Raw genomic sequence first — 20,196 nt, 5'->3', positions numbered from 1 at the left:
ATAAAAAAAAAGGTCAAAAGTGCTAATCAATAACAGGACATAGCCTTACACATTTATTTTTACAGTACATACAGGGTCAGGCAGAAGTAACGCCCCTTTTTTCATGAGCTTGTAATCTATATCAAATCTTTTATTACAGACTATGGGGTCGATTTATCAAGCTGCAGCGGACAGGAACGCACATACTCACACCTGTCCGCTGCAACTTGCCTCTGGCGTGCTGAATTCCTCTGCCAGAATTTAGCATTTCACACAAGCTCTATTTTGCGCTTGCATACAATCCCGCCCCCTGCCTGCGCACAGCCAATCACGGGCGGGCAGGAGCTGTCAATCTCCCCGGTCAGACAAGACCGGAGAGATAGAAAATCTCCACCTAATTGGTGACAAAAGGGTAGAAAAGCAGCGGTCTCCTGACTGCTGCTTGTTAAATACGAATTGCAGGTTCTTTTGTGAGAACCTGCAGTTGTAAGGGGTGCGAAGCCTTCCGAAGGCTTTAATAAATCGACACCTTAGAATCTTACAGAGTTCTTACAGAAAATAAATAAGCATATAATTATGTAACTTACCACAACCACACTCTTACAACATTGTATGTATAATGTTCAAAATACAAGCTCATGAAAAAGGGGTGTCACTTCTGTCTGACCCTGGATAATCAGCAAAAGCAAGCAATCAGCTAATAATTGTGCTAATAGTGCACATCAACTCCCATCAATCTAGGGCTAAGAGTAAATAATAAGCTCTGCACTATATCACTCTATCATGCATAGTCCCAAATTTCCTGATTTAATATAAACAATCCAAATGATGACTTATGCACATAAGCCAGGAGTTATTGTAAACTTAAAAATTAACTTATATTGTCCTGAAAAAGTGAAAAGTAAAAGTCTGTAGACTTCCTTTAGGCTAAGGACATAATCGTTAAACACAATACCATGTGCAGGAGCTCATCAGAGTGAAGCAGCTAGTGCTGTGTGCAAAACAACTTATTAATAAAGAGATTCGTTGACAACTATTTTCATAATCAATTATTATCGATTTATATTGATTAGTTGTTGCAGCTCTGAAATAGATTGGAAATTGCATTTGTTAAAAAAAGAAAAGAAGTGAAGCACACAGTGAAATCCCTTCTAGTCTGTAGGTGAAAGAGACTGTATGTGTGTGAGCGAGAGACTGTATGTGTGTGAGCGAGAGACTGTATGTGTGTGAGCGAGAGACTGTATGTGTGTGAGCGAGAGACTCTATGTGTCTGAGCGAGCGACTGTATGTGTATGAGAGAGAGACTGTGTGTGTGTGTGTGTGTGTGTGAGAGAGAGAGAGAGACGTGTGAGAGAGACTGTATGTGTGAGAGAGACTGTATGCGTGTGTGAGAGAGACTGTATGTGTGTGTGAGAGAGACTGTATGTGTGTGTGAGAGAGAGACTGTATGTGTGTGAGAGAGAGACTGTATGTGTGTGCGAGAGAGACTGTATGTGTGTGCGAGAGAGACTGTATGTGTGTGCGAGAGAGACTGTATGTGTGTGCGAGAGAGACTGTATGTGTGTGTGTGAGAGAGACTGTATGTGTGTGTGTGAGAGAGACTGTATGTGTGTGTGTGAGAGAGACTGTATGTGTGTGAGAGAGAGACTGTGTGTGTGTGAGAGAGAGACTGTATGTGTGTGAGAGAGAGACTGTATGTGTATGTGAGAGAGAGACACTGTATGTGTGTGTGTGAGAGAGAGAGACTGTATGTGTGTGAGAGAGAGACTATGGGCAAGATTACATATGTGATTCAAGCTTCAGCACAACTGCTGAAACCCGAGTCGCCCGTAATTTCACCTCGCACATCGGGGTATCACATAAATCCCGCCAGCAGTTCATAAAGTGCCGTAAATCAGATAAACTAGCGATGTCCAGAAATGAGCGTAAATAAAATTTATTATACGGACTTTAGAAACTGCCGGCGCCTAAGAAAAAAAATTAAAAATCAAATCTCCCGTAAAAGTCTAACCCTCCTCCCAAAAATAAAACCCCTATATCAGCCATCAAACCCACATCGGAACTAATAATAAATGTTTTAACCCCTAAACCGACAATCCCCCACAACGCAATATGCCTAATTCAACTATTAACCCCTAGCCCGCCATTTACACACATCGTGTAAGTCCGGCGGAAAAAGCCCTGTTCCAGGCGACGGTGAAGTCTTCTTCCAAGCAGGCGACATCTTCTTCCAAGCGGGGACCACTTTCTTCTTCATCCAGGACCCACCCGGCGCGGAGATGAGTGCGGAGCAGGACCGTGGAGCCATGGAGTGTAGAGGATTCTCTTTGTACAATCGCTGCCGTACACTGAATAGTGAATTCAAGTTACACGTTTAAATTTGCATTCCTATTGGCTGATTTGATTCTTCAAATTCAAATCAGCCAATAGGATGAGAGCTACTGAAATCCTATTGGCTGTTCAAATAAGCCAATAGGATTTTAGTAGCTCTCATCCTATTCAATGCAGTTAGTTTATATTTTCAGACAGTTACGGGAGTTACGGTGCTCACATTTTCAGCGCAAAGCTGGAATGACAAATATCTTCTTTCTCCTTTTCATTGGTCCCCCACTGGCGTCTCAACCGACTCACTTCACACCCACAATTGACAATACGGATGCGTGTCTCATGGAATTCTCAGCTTCTATCAAAGCTCATTCATGAGACACGCATGCGCATTATCTTTCGAGCCGCAAATTTCAGATAGACTGTTTTTATCGTTTTGTTAACGCCTGCGCAATAAAGGAGGCTTCACTGGAATGCGTACAAATGTACACGTAAGAGCAGGTGGGACCGTTCTTACGTGAGAAATAGAAAAAGCAGGAAATGAGCGGGTGGGCGGAGGATGTGAAGAAAACGGTATGAGATTTATTATATCATTATATACAAAAGACCAATTACTCTTTATAGGAACATTAAAGGAACATTTTACCTTACATTTTTTCTCCCCTTTTATTTTGTTCCCAATGATTCATTTTACCTGCTGGAGTGTATGTAATTGTTTGCAATTTGTTTGTATCAGCATTTGAAATAGCTGATTTTGCCTGGGGTATCCCTACATATACGGAAAGTTTCTATTATTAAGTATAAGCTATTGATAAGATATTTACAAATACAGCCAGCATAAGAAATTACACTCCCAGTGAGAAGTGGAAGAGCTAAAGTTCTAAAATATTAGTGATTGTAAAATACTTACCTTTGCGTTATGGTAAACATAACGCCAATCCTCTGCCCACATCTCCTGCTTTCTTTAGCAGATCGATAACGAATCTGGCTTCCTATAATCATTGTGTGCCCCCTTTGGCGTCCAGCTTGTGGGGCAATGTAACGATTGGAGGAAGCCGCATTTGTCATCTATATACTAAAGAAAGCAGGAGTTGCAGGCGGAGTATCGGTGTTATGTTTATGATAACGCTATGGTAAGTATTTTAAAAAATAAGCATCATTGTAAACTTTAATTAATTAAATTAGTAATTTCTCATACATTTTATACTCTGCAGGTAGTTTAACACGTCACTGGGAACACATTAAGTGGAAGCCAATTTTACAGTACACTGCCCCTTTAAGATAAAAACCTGTTTTATAGTACAGTGTCCTTTTAAATTGGTCTTATTTTTAATTAGGGCTTATGCAATTATGAAATATGCAGAAAGAAACTCTCTAAAAGAAACAAGGTATATTAATGATCCCACTAGATGAATATAGGATGTACATTTGTTTATATCCGTGCACTTAACAGTGAGTTGCTGCCATCAAGTGGCTGATATGGTTTATTACATTTTTCATTACATTTATTTTGGCTGCCATTTACTTTATAAGAGTGCTAATTTTAGAGTTTGTTATTAATATTTTCATACCATGTACAATTTATAATTTTTTCTAAATTTTTTTTGTTAGTAGTAAATTTCATAGCTCTATTTGTAGATAACAATAACAAAATATATAGAATAGATAAGAGGGATTGCAGTATCTATGCGGGAACCATATGAGCTTTGCACATTTTCTAGTCATTGATTATACGAAGGGAAGAGTATCTGGGTTTAGAATAATGTAATGTAAAAGTAAATAAAAATATGACTTGGTTATTATTGAATTTGAAAAATGTAGCTATAAAGACAAATCATAATAAATGTGTGTATCTGACTATCTTCAATTATTTTTTATTATTTTTAAAGTCAACATTTGAATTGGATTCTGGAGTAACATTCTATATAAACACAGCCAGAGAAAGAGAGAGGCATCACTACAGCTATAATTTATAAAAATAAGAGGCTACAAATAATATTTCTCTTTTCATAAAAAATACTGATATGAAGATAATGTGAACTGCCATATTTGTGCAAAAATGCTTCTCTATAATATCAGACCCCTTGTTTACAATAAATCTGATATTAATTGAGCGGGTTTCTCTTTTGCAGCCCTATGAAGATCCTGCGCCTTGCGTTTGAAGTCCTGCAAGCTTTAGTCTACATAAACCAGCACAGAATGGTTCACCGCGCTCTGGCTCCTCACAATATCCTCCTTGATGAAGAGGTGAGATCTTACAAAACAAAGAGTAGAATAATAATCAGGGACCATCTATTTCATCACAGCATACAGGGGGTTATTTTGATGCATATGTTACCTTGAAGTGACCCAAGCTCAGTGCCTAGATATACAATGTGATTACCTAAACATAGACACATTATAGCTTCTTTATTGCTACCTGCTGAACATTGGGAAGTTAATGGACCAAAATACCTTACTACAAATTGTAAGAATGCAACTCTTATAGTTTAAATCAGACATCTGTTTTTAAATCAGCACTTACACCAGATCTCCTCTCCCATCATGCATTGCAGACTTTTCTTTATTTTGTTTCTGGGCTTAGTAAACTTCTTATAGTTGTCTTAGAGGAGATTCATTTAAAGTTGAATAGTGACCTCTCGTTTTTTTTTTTATTATTAATTTAGCAAGTAATGGGACAATCTAATGTAAACATGACATGACAATTGTTGAACTATTGGCTTATGCTTACATTGTGTTTAACCCCCATAGATAGGTTAAATGCATAGGTAAAATCTTGCTCTGGAGCTGCAAGCAGGCCTCTAAGTAGGATACAGCTTGTGTTTGGTGGAATCGCACAACCCCTGCTCCTGGTTGACTTACTGGCCTTGTTCTTCTTGAGAGATGCAAAGCTTGCAGCTCCCAAACTGGATGTTACATATGTGTTTAACCCCTTTGCATGCGATAGATAGTAAGTTAGCAATGCAAAGATGACATGCTCTAACTAATTAAAGATACAGTAAAGTCAATATTAAAAATCAGGATTCAGATAGATCATTGAATTTTAAACAACTTTCCAATTTGCTTCTATTATCAAATTTGCTTTTTTCCTCCCTTGTCCTTTGTTGAAGTGTAAATGATGTGGGTTATAGGAGTTAAGAAGTGTGCACGTGTCTTTAGCAGTCTGTGGCAGCAGTGTTTGTAACTATGTATAACATTACAATAAATATTATTGCAAACACTGCTGCCAGATGGCTAAAGACACGTGAACGCTCCTGAGCTCACCTATGATTACTCTTTAGCAAACAATACTAAGAGAACTAAGCAAATAATAAAAGTAAGCTGAAAATTGTTTAAAACTTTATGCTCCGTGCAATCCATTTAAGTTTAATTTTGACTTTACTGTCCCTTTAAGCATGGGATTTTATGTATTAAATTTCCATTTAAGTTAGAATTATATTTTGTTGCAGTTATTTCTCCAACATAGGTGTGTCCGGTCCACGGCGTCATCCTTACTTGTGGGATATTCTCTTCCCCAACAGGAAATGGCAAAGAGCCCAGCAAAGCTGGTCACATGATCCCTCCTAGGCTCCGCCTACCCCAGTCATTCTCTTTGCCGTTGTACAGGCAACATCTCCACGGAGATGGCTTAGAGTTTTTTAGTGTTTAACTGTAGTTTTTATTATTCAATCAAGAGTTTGTTATTTTAAAATAGTGCTGGTATGTACTATTTACTCTGAAACAGAAAAGAGATGAAGATTTCTGTTTGTATGAGGAAAATGATTTTAGCAACCGTTACTAAAATCCATGGCTGTTCCACACAGGACTGTTGAGAGGAATTAACTTCAGTTGGGGGAACAGTGAGCAGTCTTTTGCTGCTTGAGGTATGACACATTCTAACAAGACGATGTAATGCTGGAAGCTGTCATTTTCCCTATGGGATCCGGTAAGCCATTTTTATTCAGACAGTAAATAAGGGCTTCACAAGGGCTTATTAAGACTGTAGACATTTTCTGGGCTAAATCGATTCATATATTACACATATTTAGCCTTGAGGAATCATTTAATCTGGGTATTTTTGTTAAATAATATCGGCAGGCACTGTTTTAGACACCTTATTCTCTAGGGGCTTTCCCTAATCATAGGCAGAGCCTCATTTTCGCGCCGGTATTGCGCACTTGTTTTTGAGCAGCATGACATGCAGTCGCATGTGTGAGGAGCTCTGATACATAGAAAAGACTTTCTGAAGGCGTCATTTGGTATCGTATTCCCCTTTGGGCTTGGTTGGGTCTCAGCAAAGCAGATACCAGGGACTGTAAAGGGGTTAAAGTAAAAAACGGCTCCGGTTCCGTTATTTTAAGGGTTAAAGCTTCCAAATTTGGTGTGCAATACTTTTAAGGCTTTAAGACACTGTGGTGAAATTTTGGTGAATTTTGAACAATTCCTTCATACTTTTTCGCAATTGCAGTAATAAAGTGTGTTCAGTTTAAAATTTAAAGTGACAGTAACGTTTTTATTTTAAAACGTTTTTTGTACTTTGTTATCAAGTTTATGCCTGTTTAACATGTCTGAACTACCAGATAGACTGCGTTCTGAATGTGGGGAAGCCAAGGTTCCTTCTCATTTAAATAAATGTGATTTATGTGACACTGAAAATGATGCCCAAGATGATTCCTCAAGTGAGGGGAGTAAGCATGGTACTGCATCATTCCCTCCTTCGTCTACACGAGTCTTGCCCACTCAGGAGGCCCCTAGTACATCTAGCGCGCCAATACTCCTTACTATGCAACAATTAACGGCTGTAATGGATAATTCTATCAAAAACATTTTAGCCAAAATGCCCACTTATCAGCGTAAGCGCGACTGCTCTGTTTTAGATACTGAAGAGCATGAGGACGCTGATGATAATGGTTCTGAAATGCCCCTACACCAGTCTGAGGGGGCCAGGGAGGTTTTGTCTGAGGGAGAAATTTCAGATTCAGGGAAAATTTCTCAACAAGCTGAACCCGATGTGATTACATTTAAATTTAAGTTGGAACATCTCCGCGCTCTGCTTAAGGAGGTATTATCCACTCTGGATGATTGTGAGAATTTGATCATCCCAGAGAAACTATGTAAAATGGACAAGTTCCTAGAGGTCCCGGGGCTCCCAGAAGCTTTTCCTATACCCAAGCGGGTGGCGGACATTGTAAATAAAGAATGGGAAAAGCCCGGTATACCTTTCGTCCCTCCCCCCATATTTAAAAAAATTGTTTCCTATGGTCGACCCTAGAAAGGACTTATGGCAGACTGTCCCCAAGGTCGAGGGAGCGGTTTCTACTTTAAACAAACGCACCACTATACCCATAGAAGATAGTTGTGCTTTCAAAGATCCTATGGATAAAAAATTAGAAGGTTTGCTTAAAAAGATGTTTGTTAAGCAAGGTTACCTTCTACAACCAATTTCATGCATTGTCCCTGTCACTACAGCCGCGTGTTTCTGGTTCGATGAGCTAGTAAAGGCGATCGATAGTGATTCTCCTCCTTATGAGGAGATTATGGACAGAATCCGTGCTCTCAAATTGGCTAATTCTTTCACCCTAGACGCCACTTTGCAATTGGCTAGGTTAGCGGCGAAGAATTCTGGGTTTGCTATTGTGGCGCGTAGAGCGCTTTGGTTGAAATCTTGGTCAGCGGATGCGTCTTCCAAGAACAAACTCCTTAACATTCCTTTCAAGGGGAAAACGCTGTTTGGCCCTGACTTGAAAGAGATTATCTCTGATATCACTGGGGGTAAGGGCCACGCCCTTCCTCAGGATAGGTCTTTCAAGGCCAAAAATAAACCTAATTTTCGTCCCTTTCGTAGAAACCGACCAGCCCCAAGTGCTACGTCCTCTAAGCAAGAGGGTAATACTTCTCAAGCCAAGCCAGCCTGGAGACCAATGCAAGGCTGGAACAAGGGAAAGCAGACCAAGAAACCTGCCACTGCTACCAAGACAGCATGAAATGTTGGCCCCCGATCCGGGACCGGATCTGGTGGGGGGCAGACTCTCTCTCTTCGCTCAGGCTTGGGCAAGAGATGTTCTGGATCCTTGGGCACTAGAAATAGTCTCCCAAGGTTATCTTCTGGAATTCAAGGGGCTTCCCCCAAGGGGGAGGTTCCACAGGTCTCAATTGTCTTCAGACCACATAAAGAGACAGGCATTCTTACATTGTGTAGAAGACCTGTTAAAAATGGGAGTGATTCATCCTGTTCCATTAGGAGAACAAGGGATGGGGTTCTACTCCAATCTGTTCATAGTTCCCAAAAAAGAGGGAACGTTCAGACCAATCTTAGATCTCAAGATCTTAAACAAGTTTCTCAAGGTTCCATCGTTCAAAATGGAAACCATTCGAACAATTCTTCCTTCCATCCAGGAAGGTCAATTCATGACCACGGTGGATTTAAAGGATGCGTATCTACATATTCCTATCCACAAGGAACATCATCGGTTCCTAAGGTTCGCATTCCTGGACAAGCATTACCAGTTCGTGGCGCTTCCTTTCGGATTAGCCACTGCTCCAAGGATTTTCACAAAGGTACTAGGGTCCCTTCTAGCGGTGCTAAGACCAAGGGGCATTGCAGTAGTACCTTACTTGGACGACATTCTGATTCAAGCGTCGTCCCTTCCTCAAGCAAAGGCTCACACGGATATAGTCCTGGCCTTTCTCAGATCTCACGGATGGAAAGTGAACGTGGAAAAGAGTTCTCTATCTCCGTCGACGAGGGTTCCCTTCTTGGGAACAATAATAGACTCCTTAGAAATGAGGATTTTTCTGACAGAGGCCAGAAAAACAAAACTTCTAAACTCTTGTCAAACACTTCATTCCGTTCCTCTTCCTTCCATAGCGCAGTGCATGGAAGTAATAGGTTTGATGGTAGCGGCAATGGACATAGTTCCTTTTGCGCGCATTCATCTAAGACCATTACAACTGTGCATGCTCAGTCAGTGGAATGGGGACTATACAGACTTGTCTCCGAAGATACAAGTAAATCAGAGGACCAGAGACTCACTCCGTTGGTGGCTGTCCCTGGACAACCTGTCACAAGGGATGACCTTCCGCAGACCAGAGTGGGTCATTGTCACGACCGACGCCAGTCTGATGGGCTGGGGCGCGGTCTGGGGATCCCTGAAAGCTCAGGGTCTTTGGTCTCGGGAAGAATCTCTTCTACCGATAAATATTCTGGAACTGAGAGCGATATTCAATGCTCTCAAGGCTTGGCCTCAGCTAGCAAAGGCCAAGTTCATACGGTTTCAATCAGACAACATGACGACTGTTGCGTACATCAACCATCAGGGGGGAACAAGGAGTTCCCTGGCGATGGAAGAAGTGACCAAAATCATTCAATGGGCGGAGACTCACTCCTGCCACCTGTCTGCAATCCACATCCCAGGAGTGGAAAATTGGGAAGCGGATTTTCTGAGTCGTCAGACATTACATCCGGGGGAGTGGGAACTCCATCCGGAAATCTTTGCCCAAATTACTCAACTGTGGGGCATTCCAGACATGGATCTGATGGCCTCTCGGCAGAACTTCAAGGTTCCTTGCTACGGGTCCAGATCCAGGGATCCCAAGGCGACTCTAGTAGATGCACTAGTAGCACCTTGGACCTTCAAACTAGCTTATGTATTCCCGCCGTTTCCTCTCATCCCCAGGCTGGTAGCCAGGATCAATCAGGAGAGGGCGTCGGTGATCTTGATAGCTCCTGCGTGGCCACGCAGGACTTGGTATGCAGATCTGGTGAATATGTCATCGGCTCCACCATGGAAGCTACCTTTGAGACGAGACCTTCTTGTTCAAGGTCCGTTCGAACATCCGAATCTGGTCTCACTCCAGCTGACTGCTTGGAGATTGAACGCTTGATCTTATCAAAACTCTTGTTCAGGCCAGAAAGCCTGTAACTAGAAAAATTTACCACAAAATATGGAAAAAATATATCTGTTGGTGTGAATCTAAAGGATTCCCTTGGGACAAGGTAAAGATTCCTAAGATTCTATCCTTTCTTCAAGAAGGATTGGAGAAAGGATTATCTGCAAGTTCCTTGAAGGGACAGATTTCTGCCTTGTCGGTGTTACTTCACAAAAAACTGGCAGCTGTGCCAGATGTTCAAGCCTTTGTTCAGGCTCTGGTTAGAATCAAGCCTGTTTACAAACCTTTGACTCCTCCTTGGAGTCTCAACTTAGTTCTTTCAGTTCTTCAGGGGGTTCCGTTTGAACCCTTACATTCCGTTGATATTAAGTTATTATCTTGGAAAGTTTTGTTTTTGGTTGCAATTTCTTCTGCTAGAAGAGTTTCAGAATTATCTGCTCTGCAGTGTTCTCCTCCTTATCTGGTGTTCCATGCAGATAAGGTGGTTTTACGTACTAAACCTGGTTTTCTTCCAAAAGTTGTTTCTAACAAAAACATTAACCAGGAGATAGTCGTGCCTTCTTTGTGTCCGAAACCAGTTTCGAAGAAGGAACGTTTGTTGCACAATTTGGATGTTGTTCGCGCTCTAAAATTCTATTTAGATGCTACAAAGGATTTTAGACAAACATCTTCCTTGTTTGTTGTTTATTCTGGTAAAAGGAGAGGTCAAAAAGCAACTTCTACCTCTCTCTCTTTTTGGATTAAAAGCATCATCAGATTGGCTTACGAGACTGCCGGACGGCAGCCTCCTGAAAGAATCACAGCTCATTCCACTAGGGCTGTGGCTTCCACATGGGCCTTCAAGAACGAGGCTTCTGTTGATCAGATATGTAGGGCAGCGACTTGGTCTTCACTGCACACTTTTACCAAATTTTACAAGTTTGATACTTTTGCTTCTTCTGAGGCTATTTTTGGGAGAAAGGTTTTGCAAGCCGTGGTGCCTTCCATTTAGGTGACCTGATTTGCTCCCTCCCTTCATCCGTGTCCTAAAGCTTTGGTATTGGTTCCCACAAGTAAGGATGACGCCGTGGACCGGACACACCTATGTTGGAGAAAACAGAATTTATGTTTACCTGATAAATTACTTTCTCCAACGGTGTGTCCGGTCCACGGCCCGCCCTGGTTTTTTAATCAGGTCTGATAATTTATTTTCTTTAACTACAGTCACCACGGTATCATATGGTTTCTCCTATGCAAATATTCCTCCTTAACGTCGGTCGAATGACTGGGGTAGGCGGAGCCTAGGAGGGATCATGTGACCAGCTTTGCTGGGCTCTTTGCCATTTCCTGTTGGGGAAGAGAATATCCCACAAGTAAGGATGACGCCGTGGACCGGACACACCGTTGGAGAAAGTAATTTATCAGGTAAACATAAATTCTGTTATCTGTGAAATCATCAAAAAATGGCATGCTCTGATTTGTTATACAAGTAGTTAAATCAAGATTTCAATTTGTAAATAAGGCTTCATTTTCAGCTTTTAATCGTTTGCTTAGTTATTTTTTTTATTGTCAATATTTTATTAAAGTATTTATTTTGGAAGTTTCATAATAGTTGTTTTGCAAATTATAAACTATGTATCTTTAATATATGTTATTGTATATAACTAACTATGTAAAATGCATCTGTTTAGAAAAAAACACTTCCTTTGCAACAAATGCATTTTCCATTCTCAGATTTAATAATAATAATAATAAGTGCTTTTATTATTGCAGGGTCACATCAAATTGGCTAAATTTGGTCTGTATCACATGACTGATCATGGTGCAGATGTTGATTTTCCAATTGGGTAAGCAACTGTTTATTTAGTCCACTGTTGACAGATCACAATACCTTTACCAATAGAACCACAATGCTGTATACAGATATAAATGTATTCATTAGAACAACTGAGAAATGTTGTCATAGACCAGGCTTGTGTTTTTGCTTTGGTTTCCAGCTTTTTCTTTAGCTTTCACATGCTTTTGTTATTGTATTTAAAGGGACAATCAACACCAAAATTGTTATTGTTTAAAAGATAGGCAACGCCTTTACTACCCAGTCCCCAGCTTTGTACAGCCAACCTTGCTTTATTAATATACTTTATAACTCTGAGGAAACGTTATGTGAAACGCGCGTCAGGGGCACTCTCACAAGGTCATAGTACCTCTTCTATTTTAAAATCACTTGCTCAGTACTCCAATATTCTATTTGAATGCATCTGCAGGTAGCATAAAAGTAATATAAGTCCCTGCTACAGAAGGGACTTTTTTTCAGCTTAGTTTGTGTGTGTGTTGTGATACAATTTAGCAGTGGGATTCGTCGGCACTGATAGCTATTAGAAATTGTTGGCTGTCTTTACAGCACTAGAAATATTTTCTATATTTAAGACGCACTAAACCACTTAGCTAAAACAGATATCATTGTGATTGAATATATAAACAATTGTGGGTAGGCTATTTCTAGCCTTGATACTACTGTACATTCTTATATCACAGCCACTATTTACAAGCACAAGATATGTATCTTATTTAGCCTTACTATTGCAAGTATGTGAATGAGAGCTGCAGTTTGATTGAGATAAAAACATTTTTTATTTTGAACCGATACATATATAATAATATCTGTATTAGGTATATCGGTATTCATAATAGTCAGTGATAGCTCAATTGTTCTCACCCAAAGCAAATCTCAGAATCTGCCTATGCATTTACTTGATACAGTATTCAATGGCATAACCTTATAAGAGGGTATTCACCAATACCATTGGAGTACATTGTATCAAACATTACTTTCTGTAATATTACTATTAAGAAGGCTGAGATCTACAGCACTGAGTTTAAGCTACTTTTAACAGTGTATGTTTGTGTGTGTGCAGAAGTCCGGCTCTGATTTATAGGCAACTTTTTATTAAAGTTATTTAGTATGTATGTGCCAATTTGAATGTCATTTTGTTTCCTTATATAAATACTGATAGATTTGGGCAACCTGTCTCTTTCTTGCAATTCTTCTTGCATTTCCAGTACATAACTATGTCTAATAAAACAACTTTATAGTATACGTTCATTATTTATTTTGCCCCCTTTTGATGTAATTTTCATGCCATAAATTGTGAATTCTCTAATTCTCAGAGCTGGAAATGTACCCTGCCAACTTATCAAGGCTAACCCTGCTACACAACTTTCCCTAATTGCTTATAACAACTGAAAAACAATTCACTTAATACTAACATAATTACCCTGGTTAGCTTTGTTATCTGCAGACTGATGCCCAGATTGTCTCTTCCAAAAAAGGCAAATGGTGGGGGGAGTTTGACTATTGAAAAACAGTTGCAGCAAACAGATTGTTTAGACAATGTAGATTTGGCTGATATTTTGTTACAAGTTAACGTTTATGTCTTGTAATTACAAGGTGTTTAGTGTCCTTTTAAGTGCTACAGTGAATGCTTTTCACTTCCATGACTAATTTGCTGTTGCGCCATATTTTCCATTTACAGTTAGATATTTCTCTTGTTCAGAAGGTAATGTGCAAGTAATTCTCCTTGATTTGTTGTCTATTTTAGATACCCATCATACCTAGCCCCAGAAGTAATTGCTCATGGAATTGTGAAACCACCAGATCCTACCCAGTCTGAAAGATCTCTTCCTTCAGGGCCAAAGTCAGACATCTGGTCTCTTGGAATGATCTTATTTGAGCTTTGTGCAGTAAGTACAAGGGCAGGGGAGACTTTCACATGATATATTAAAGACAGAAATAGCCTTCCTTGTACTGAAACCATAGATGTTCTTTTGTGATTCAGGTATAGCATGCAATTTTAAACAACTTTCCAGTTTACTTCCGTTATCTAATTTGCTTCCTTCTCTTGATATCCTTTGTTGAAAAGCAAACCTACCTAGGCTTTTGAGCAGCAATGCATTCATGGAAGCAAGCTGCTGATTGTTAGCTGCACATATAGGACATATATGTTCAGCTAGCTCCCAGTAGTGCATTGCTTCTTCTTCAAAATAGGATACCAATAGAATGAAGCAAATTAGAAAATATAAGTAAATTGGAAAGTTGTTTAAAATGGTATGCTCTGTCTGAACCAGGATAGAAAAATGTTTTGTTTCATATACCTTTACCATTACAATGTATGCTTTTTGTTTTGTTTGTTTACGGTAAAATATATAGATAAATGTATTTCAAAACGTATTCCAGGTTTAAAACAAAAAGACATTGAGGGTCGACAAAAACCCTCAATGTCTTGAGGGTCCACAAAAACATTCATAACTTATGGGAAATACTTCACCTGGCCACCAGGAGGCGGCAAAGACACCCCAAACAGAACATTGAAATATCCCTCCCACTTCCCCTAACTTCCCAGTAGTTCTTTGCCTCGTTTTGTGGAGGTTGGCAGAGAGAGGTGCTCTGCTAAAGATTATGATTTCTATGTTCCTCAGCGGATTGTTTCCGGCAAGAGAGGACAGGGGAGCTGTTAGTAGCCATGTAATTCTCTCAGTAGAGTCTTGGTGAATGTTCGCTCCGGATATCGCAGGGAAGTTCCCATGCCTCTATCCAGTACACTTAGTCTATCCTCCCTTTATAGGCACGCAGGGTTAGTTACTATGATTTTCCTTGTCACAGGTTCCTGTCAGGATGAAGATTCTACTGTCAGACCTGGGGGCATACACTGCAGATTAAGACTTCTGACTGATAAAGTCCCTGGAACCCCTTATCCCCTGTATGCCTTGTTGTCTAATTTGTGGGACTACATTAATGACTAAGGGTAGGAGAGACACTTCTTTGCTGGGTAGCCTCCAGTGGGGGTGGGCAATAATTGAAGCAATATTAAGGGCACAATTTTCTTTGACTTAGTGGAGATATCAAGGATATTATGTGCTGGTTCGCTAACTTTCAGCGGCGGTGGCTCAGTTTTATGACATATGATGATCGGATGCCACCACACGCTGTTATACTTTTATGTTTGTATATTTTTATGAGGGCTCTGGGAGTCCTGGAATAGTTCTCTCTATTGTTACTTGGGGTATGTAGGAGTGCGATCTCTAGAGCTATTGCCTTATTGTCTAGGTCATTGTTTCTCAACAGCGGTCCTCAAGTACTCCTCACAGGCCAGGTTTTCATTATAGCTGAACCAGCGCACAGGTGAAATAATCAGCTGATGGGTGAGAGCAGGTTAGTAGCCATGGTTACTGATCAGCTGATTATTTCACCTGTGCACTGGTTCAGCTATAATGAAAACATGGCTTGTTGGAGTTACTTGAGGACCGGGGTTGAGAAACACTGGTCTAGGTGACGATATTCTGCGGCACCATCTTAAATGCTCTGTGTCAGTGCACGGGTTAAACACCGTCTTCTGGCGCACGCTCAGCTATGTACCTTGTTGGGCTGATCGCATGACTCCTGGCTCATTGTATCGTTCCACAGATCAATTAGACGGCCATTGCGAGCATTACGTAGTCGAGTGCAGCCTGATTTTCATTGTACTCTGTTTTTCTGTGTGTAGCCTGACTTATGAAAATTGTTTTTATCTGGTTCAGTAGTAAGCTTTACAATCTAATATCCACCAGTCTGTGAGTTTAGGCCTCACACAAGTCTCTTGCTCTTTCAAGGCTTGAAGTTACAGAGCTATGCCTTAATGATTTTATTAATGTAATATTGAGTACATTGAACAGATATCAGGCTGTTTCCCGGTTCATTATGTGTACTTTGCTGGCATCTAGTGGCTGTTGTAAATACGACACCTTGTGCATATTGTGTAATTGACATATTATTCAGTTGGCCTAATGAGAGCTGTAAAGCTTTTCTCCTTTTTAGTGTTGCCAGGGTTAGACAACCAATGCTCTTTCATTTTGTCCAGCATTGTCAATATCAAGCATGTTTATTAAATAAATCGCATATAAACATTTGTGCTGTTCTTTGTCTGAACATATTTATTTAGTTTAATGACAGATACATCTCTACTGAAGAGTATAAGTATACAGAGGCTTAATCATCTTATTTCTACTGGCAAAATGAAATATATATGGTCCCTTATTAGCATTACAGATGCTTAATTGCCCTTATTTCTGCTGTAGGATATATATATATATATATATATATATATATATAGGTATATATAGCGTGATTTATTAGCATTAAAGGTGATTAAGCACCCTCTTATCTTAACTGCAATTACGGATCGTTACACTCCCTTATTTCTAAGGTAGAAAATAAATATTTAGGGTGAGATATTAAACATTACAAATGTCGAACTTCTCTCACTGGCGCAATAGAAAATAAACATATCTGGTGTTTTTATAAAGCATTGCAGCTGCTTAGTCTCACTTATTGTTTCTGTAGTTAATTGAATTAACTTTGTTTTGTTAACATTTCATATTCTTAACAAACGCTTCTTTCTGATATAGCTATTAATAATACCAGTAGGTTATATATCCTCTGCTGCTATGTATTGCTGGTTATATATCCTATGCTGCTATGTATTGCTGGTTATATATCCTCTGCTGCTATGTATTGCTGGTTATATATCTTCTGCTGCTATGTATTACTGTGCAGTGACTTATATCTTTCCTCTACGGGATACTCTAGTAGCGGGATACACTTCTGCTGTTGTTGTTTTATTGCCGTACAATAATATGTTTCCCTCGTTGGGATACTTCAGTATACTACTTATACTATGTTATAACATCATTTTTTTCTTTATGTGGTACCACAGTATTTTTCGTATTTCAGGCTGTTATTATTTATTGCGGTGCAACATTATATTTTAGATTTTTACATGTATTACACAATAAAATATGTAATAGGCTCTTGTCTGGGGTTTTCTCAACATTTCCAGAGCTTACCTATCTTCTTCTTATATGGACACTGGTGATCTGTCTACATGATCTGTGGTAGTTAATCATATACAGTGATTCATGACATTTCCAAGCCTTTTCCATACCTATCTAGTTTATTTTGTAATCTTTCAACTTTGCCAGTGTTGAAGTACGCTTCCTGCTTATATAGAAATATTTGGGTGTGGTCGTTATTTTTCAGCATTTTGATGCTTGACCAAAATTCCTCTTATTCGGAAATAAGCAATCTGTATATCCAGAGCCAAATCTCATTTGGGTATTGCAGGGTACTTAGACATCTCTGGTGAGTTTATTTGGAAACTATCAGGATGGTCGAGCGGTCTATGATGTCAGACTCAAGGATAAGCTTTTCTAGTGGTTTATCTACATTCTTAAGGCTTGTCCATACTCTCCTTTTTACTTGGGAGTTAAGCATATCTGGTGGTTTGTCAGCATTTTCAATGCTTTAAGGGACAGTCTAGTAAAAAATAAACTTTCATGATTCAGATAGGGCATATAATTTTAAATAACTTTCCAATTTACTTTTATCATCAATTTTGCTTTGTTCTCTTGGTATTCTTATTTGAAAGCTAAACCTAGGTAGGCTCATGTGCTAATTTCTTAGCTCTTGAATGCCGCCTCTTATCTGAATGCATTTTTAAAAAAAATCACAACTAGAGTTCGGTAGTTCATGTATGCCATATAGATAACATTATGGTCACGCCCCTCAAGTTACCTAGGAGTCAGCACTGATTGGCTAAAATACAAGTCTGTCAAAAGAACTGAAATAAGAGGGCAGTCTGCAGAGGCTTAGATACAAGGTAATCACAGAGGTAATGGTTATGCAGCTGAAGACATGCATAATGGATGAATGGGGGGAAATTCTGATTGCTAAACCTAACCAACTGGGGTCTTCAGTGCACAAACGCCTAATAAGTGTTATTAAGAGAAAAGGAGATATTACACAGTGGTATACAGTCTACTGTCCCAACTTTTTTGTTGTGTGTTGCAGTCATCAGATTTGAAATAAGTGTTTATTTTCCAAAAATACATTACGTTTTTAAAGAAAAACATCAAATAATGTGTTAATAATGTGTTTTCAATATCATAAAGGGTGAATTAAATTACTCTTTGTTTGCTGCTTTTTTGCATTTGTCATACTGTCCCATGTATGTATGTAGTTGCATATCTTGCACCTGTCCTTCTGTTCCACTCTGGGAGCAAGGGTGTTCTGACACCAGAGGTTAAACTGGGGTTAATATTTTCCTCCTGACCTGGTAGCTCTATTACAGTCGGCAGGCTTGACTGCTCTGAGCACCATGCCAATTACAGGCAGAAGGCAGAGGAATCTCTAAATTTAGGTACTGCAGTTTCTATGGTGCTGCAGTGGTCAGTTATTCTCAATTTCTGATGACGATTCCTCAGCTAGCTCTGAAGGGGAACTATCATCTTCTATCTTCTCTGTTGAGTCAGTATTGAACGGTTGAGTTATTTCTTACTGAGGTATTCTCTTCTCTGGGTGTGCCAGGGCTAGATCACCTAAGGAGAAGCAGGTACACAAATTGGATATAGTGTCTAGACTTAAGTTAAGACCTCTGAGGTGTTTCCAGTGTCTGCGATAGCGCGGCCATTTTCTTTAAGGAGTGGGAGAATCCTCTCCGTCTCCTAGTTTTATGTAAATGTTTCCGGTTTCCGGATAGCCATTTGGAGAGGGTGGATGATGTCCTTTCCATTTTGACTGTCGGTATTTTCATTCCTCTTGAGGACAGCATATCCTTCACTGATTTTCAGTTTGGTGTACCCTTTTTTTTCCAGACGTTTCTTCTTCCTTAAGTGATAGCTCGAATCATTCTAGAGAGAACTTCAAGTTTTCGTTAGCCTCTGCATGGCTTTGTAGAACTTGGTTCGCAGTTCTAGTGAGGATGTCATTTGATCCTCTTAACGGTTACCTCAGGGACCGATCCTTCTGGTTAAGTGGCTGTTTTTGATTCAAAATCTAAATTCTCTGAGGATGATGGTATGGCATTTTTTTTTTTATCTCCGAGAGGATTCTCTGAGAATGTGATTGATTCTCTCTTTCAGACATGCAAGCCTTTTGCTAAACCAGGATGATCTAGAGAGTTTTCCTTTTTTGGTGTGGAAGCAAGGATTTGCCTGGCATCGAGTGAGGATTCCACGTATTCTGCAGTTTCTCCAGGATGATCTAGAGAAAGGTCTGTTGACCGTTTCCTTAAGGGTCAGCTTTTGCCTTTTTCTTTCTGGTTCACAAAATGTTGGTTTGCTTACCAGATGTTCCAGAGTCTCTTTGGGTTATTGCTAGAACTAGTTCTGGTTTCAAACCTGTTGCTTCTTCATGAAACTTTAATTTTGTCCTTGAGTTCTCATCAGGCTCTCTCTGAGTCTATGTATTCTGTTAGTAGCAAGTCGCTCACTTGGTGAGTAATTTTTTTTGTTAGCTATTTACTCTGCTTACAGAGTGTCTGAATTTGAATTGTATTGTAAAGTGTAAGGAGAGGGAGCCAGTGTAGGGACTTGCACAGTGGGGCAGAAAATGTAGATTGGCATCTTAGGTGTATGAATCTAACTAAAGCATTCATGATAGATTGTAAGGGGGAGAGGCAGTGTTTTTGGGAATCCTATTTAGGAGTAGGTTGCAATAGTCAATACGTGAAAAAATAAGTGAAATAGTGAGTTTTTTTTATAGTTTCTTGAATAAGAAAGGGGCAAATTTCTGGAAATGTTTTGTAGGTGTGCACAGTAGAATTTGGTGAGCGCTTATATATGTGGATTGAATGTGAGTTTAGAGTTATATGTGACCCGAAGACAACAGACCTGGGATGAGTTGTTGAGAATAGAGTCTCCGACTGTAACTAAAATATCAGGCATGGGGGATCTAGGAGAGGGGGGAATAAGAAGTAACTCAGTTTTAGAAAGATTGGGTTGTAGGTGGGTATGAAGACATTCAAGAGGAAATTGCAGAGAGACGGTTAGTAAACTGTTTGAGTAAAGAGGGAGCAAAATCATTAGAGAAAAGATAGATTTAGATAGCATCAGCATATAAGTGGTGCTGTAACCTCAAACTCACATTTTTCTCCCAAAAAAGATGCTTAACACATCCCCTACTATTTTAAAATGTCATTGCCCATTCTAATGTGATCATAATGCTAGTAAATT

The 20,196-nt window shown here is 39.6% G+C and overlaps 1 protein-coding gene across 1 annotated transcript in view; it reads left to right on the top strand.

The window, feature by feature from the left end:
• TBCK (TBC1 domain containing kinase) overlaps nt 1–20,196 on the top strand; it is a 747,174-nt gene that overhangs the window by 192,020 nt on the left and 534,958 nt on the right. The window contains 3 exon segments of the mRNA XM_053703518.1: nt 4,437–4,551; nt 11,926–11,999; nt 13,752–13,893. Of these exon segments, the coding sequence (XP_053559493.1) occupies nt 4,437–4,551; nt 11,926–11,999; nt 13,752–13,893 (331 nt within the window).

Source organism: Bombina bombina, chromosome 2 (assembly GCF_027579735.1).
Source record: "Bombina bombina isolate aBomBom1 chromosome 2, aBomBom1.pri, whole genome shotgun sequence".
Lineage (NCBI taxonomy): Eukaryota > Metazoa > Chordata > Amphibia > Anura > Bombinatoridae > Bombina > Bombina bombina.
The sequence above is the reverse complement of the archived record's forward strand: the minus strand, read 5'-3'. Positions and strand labels throughout refer to the sequence as shown.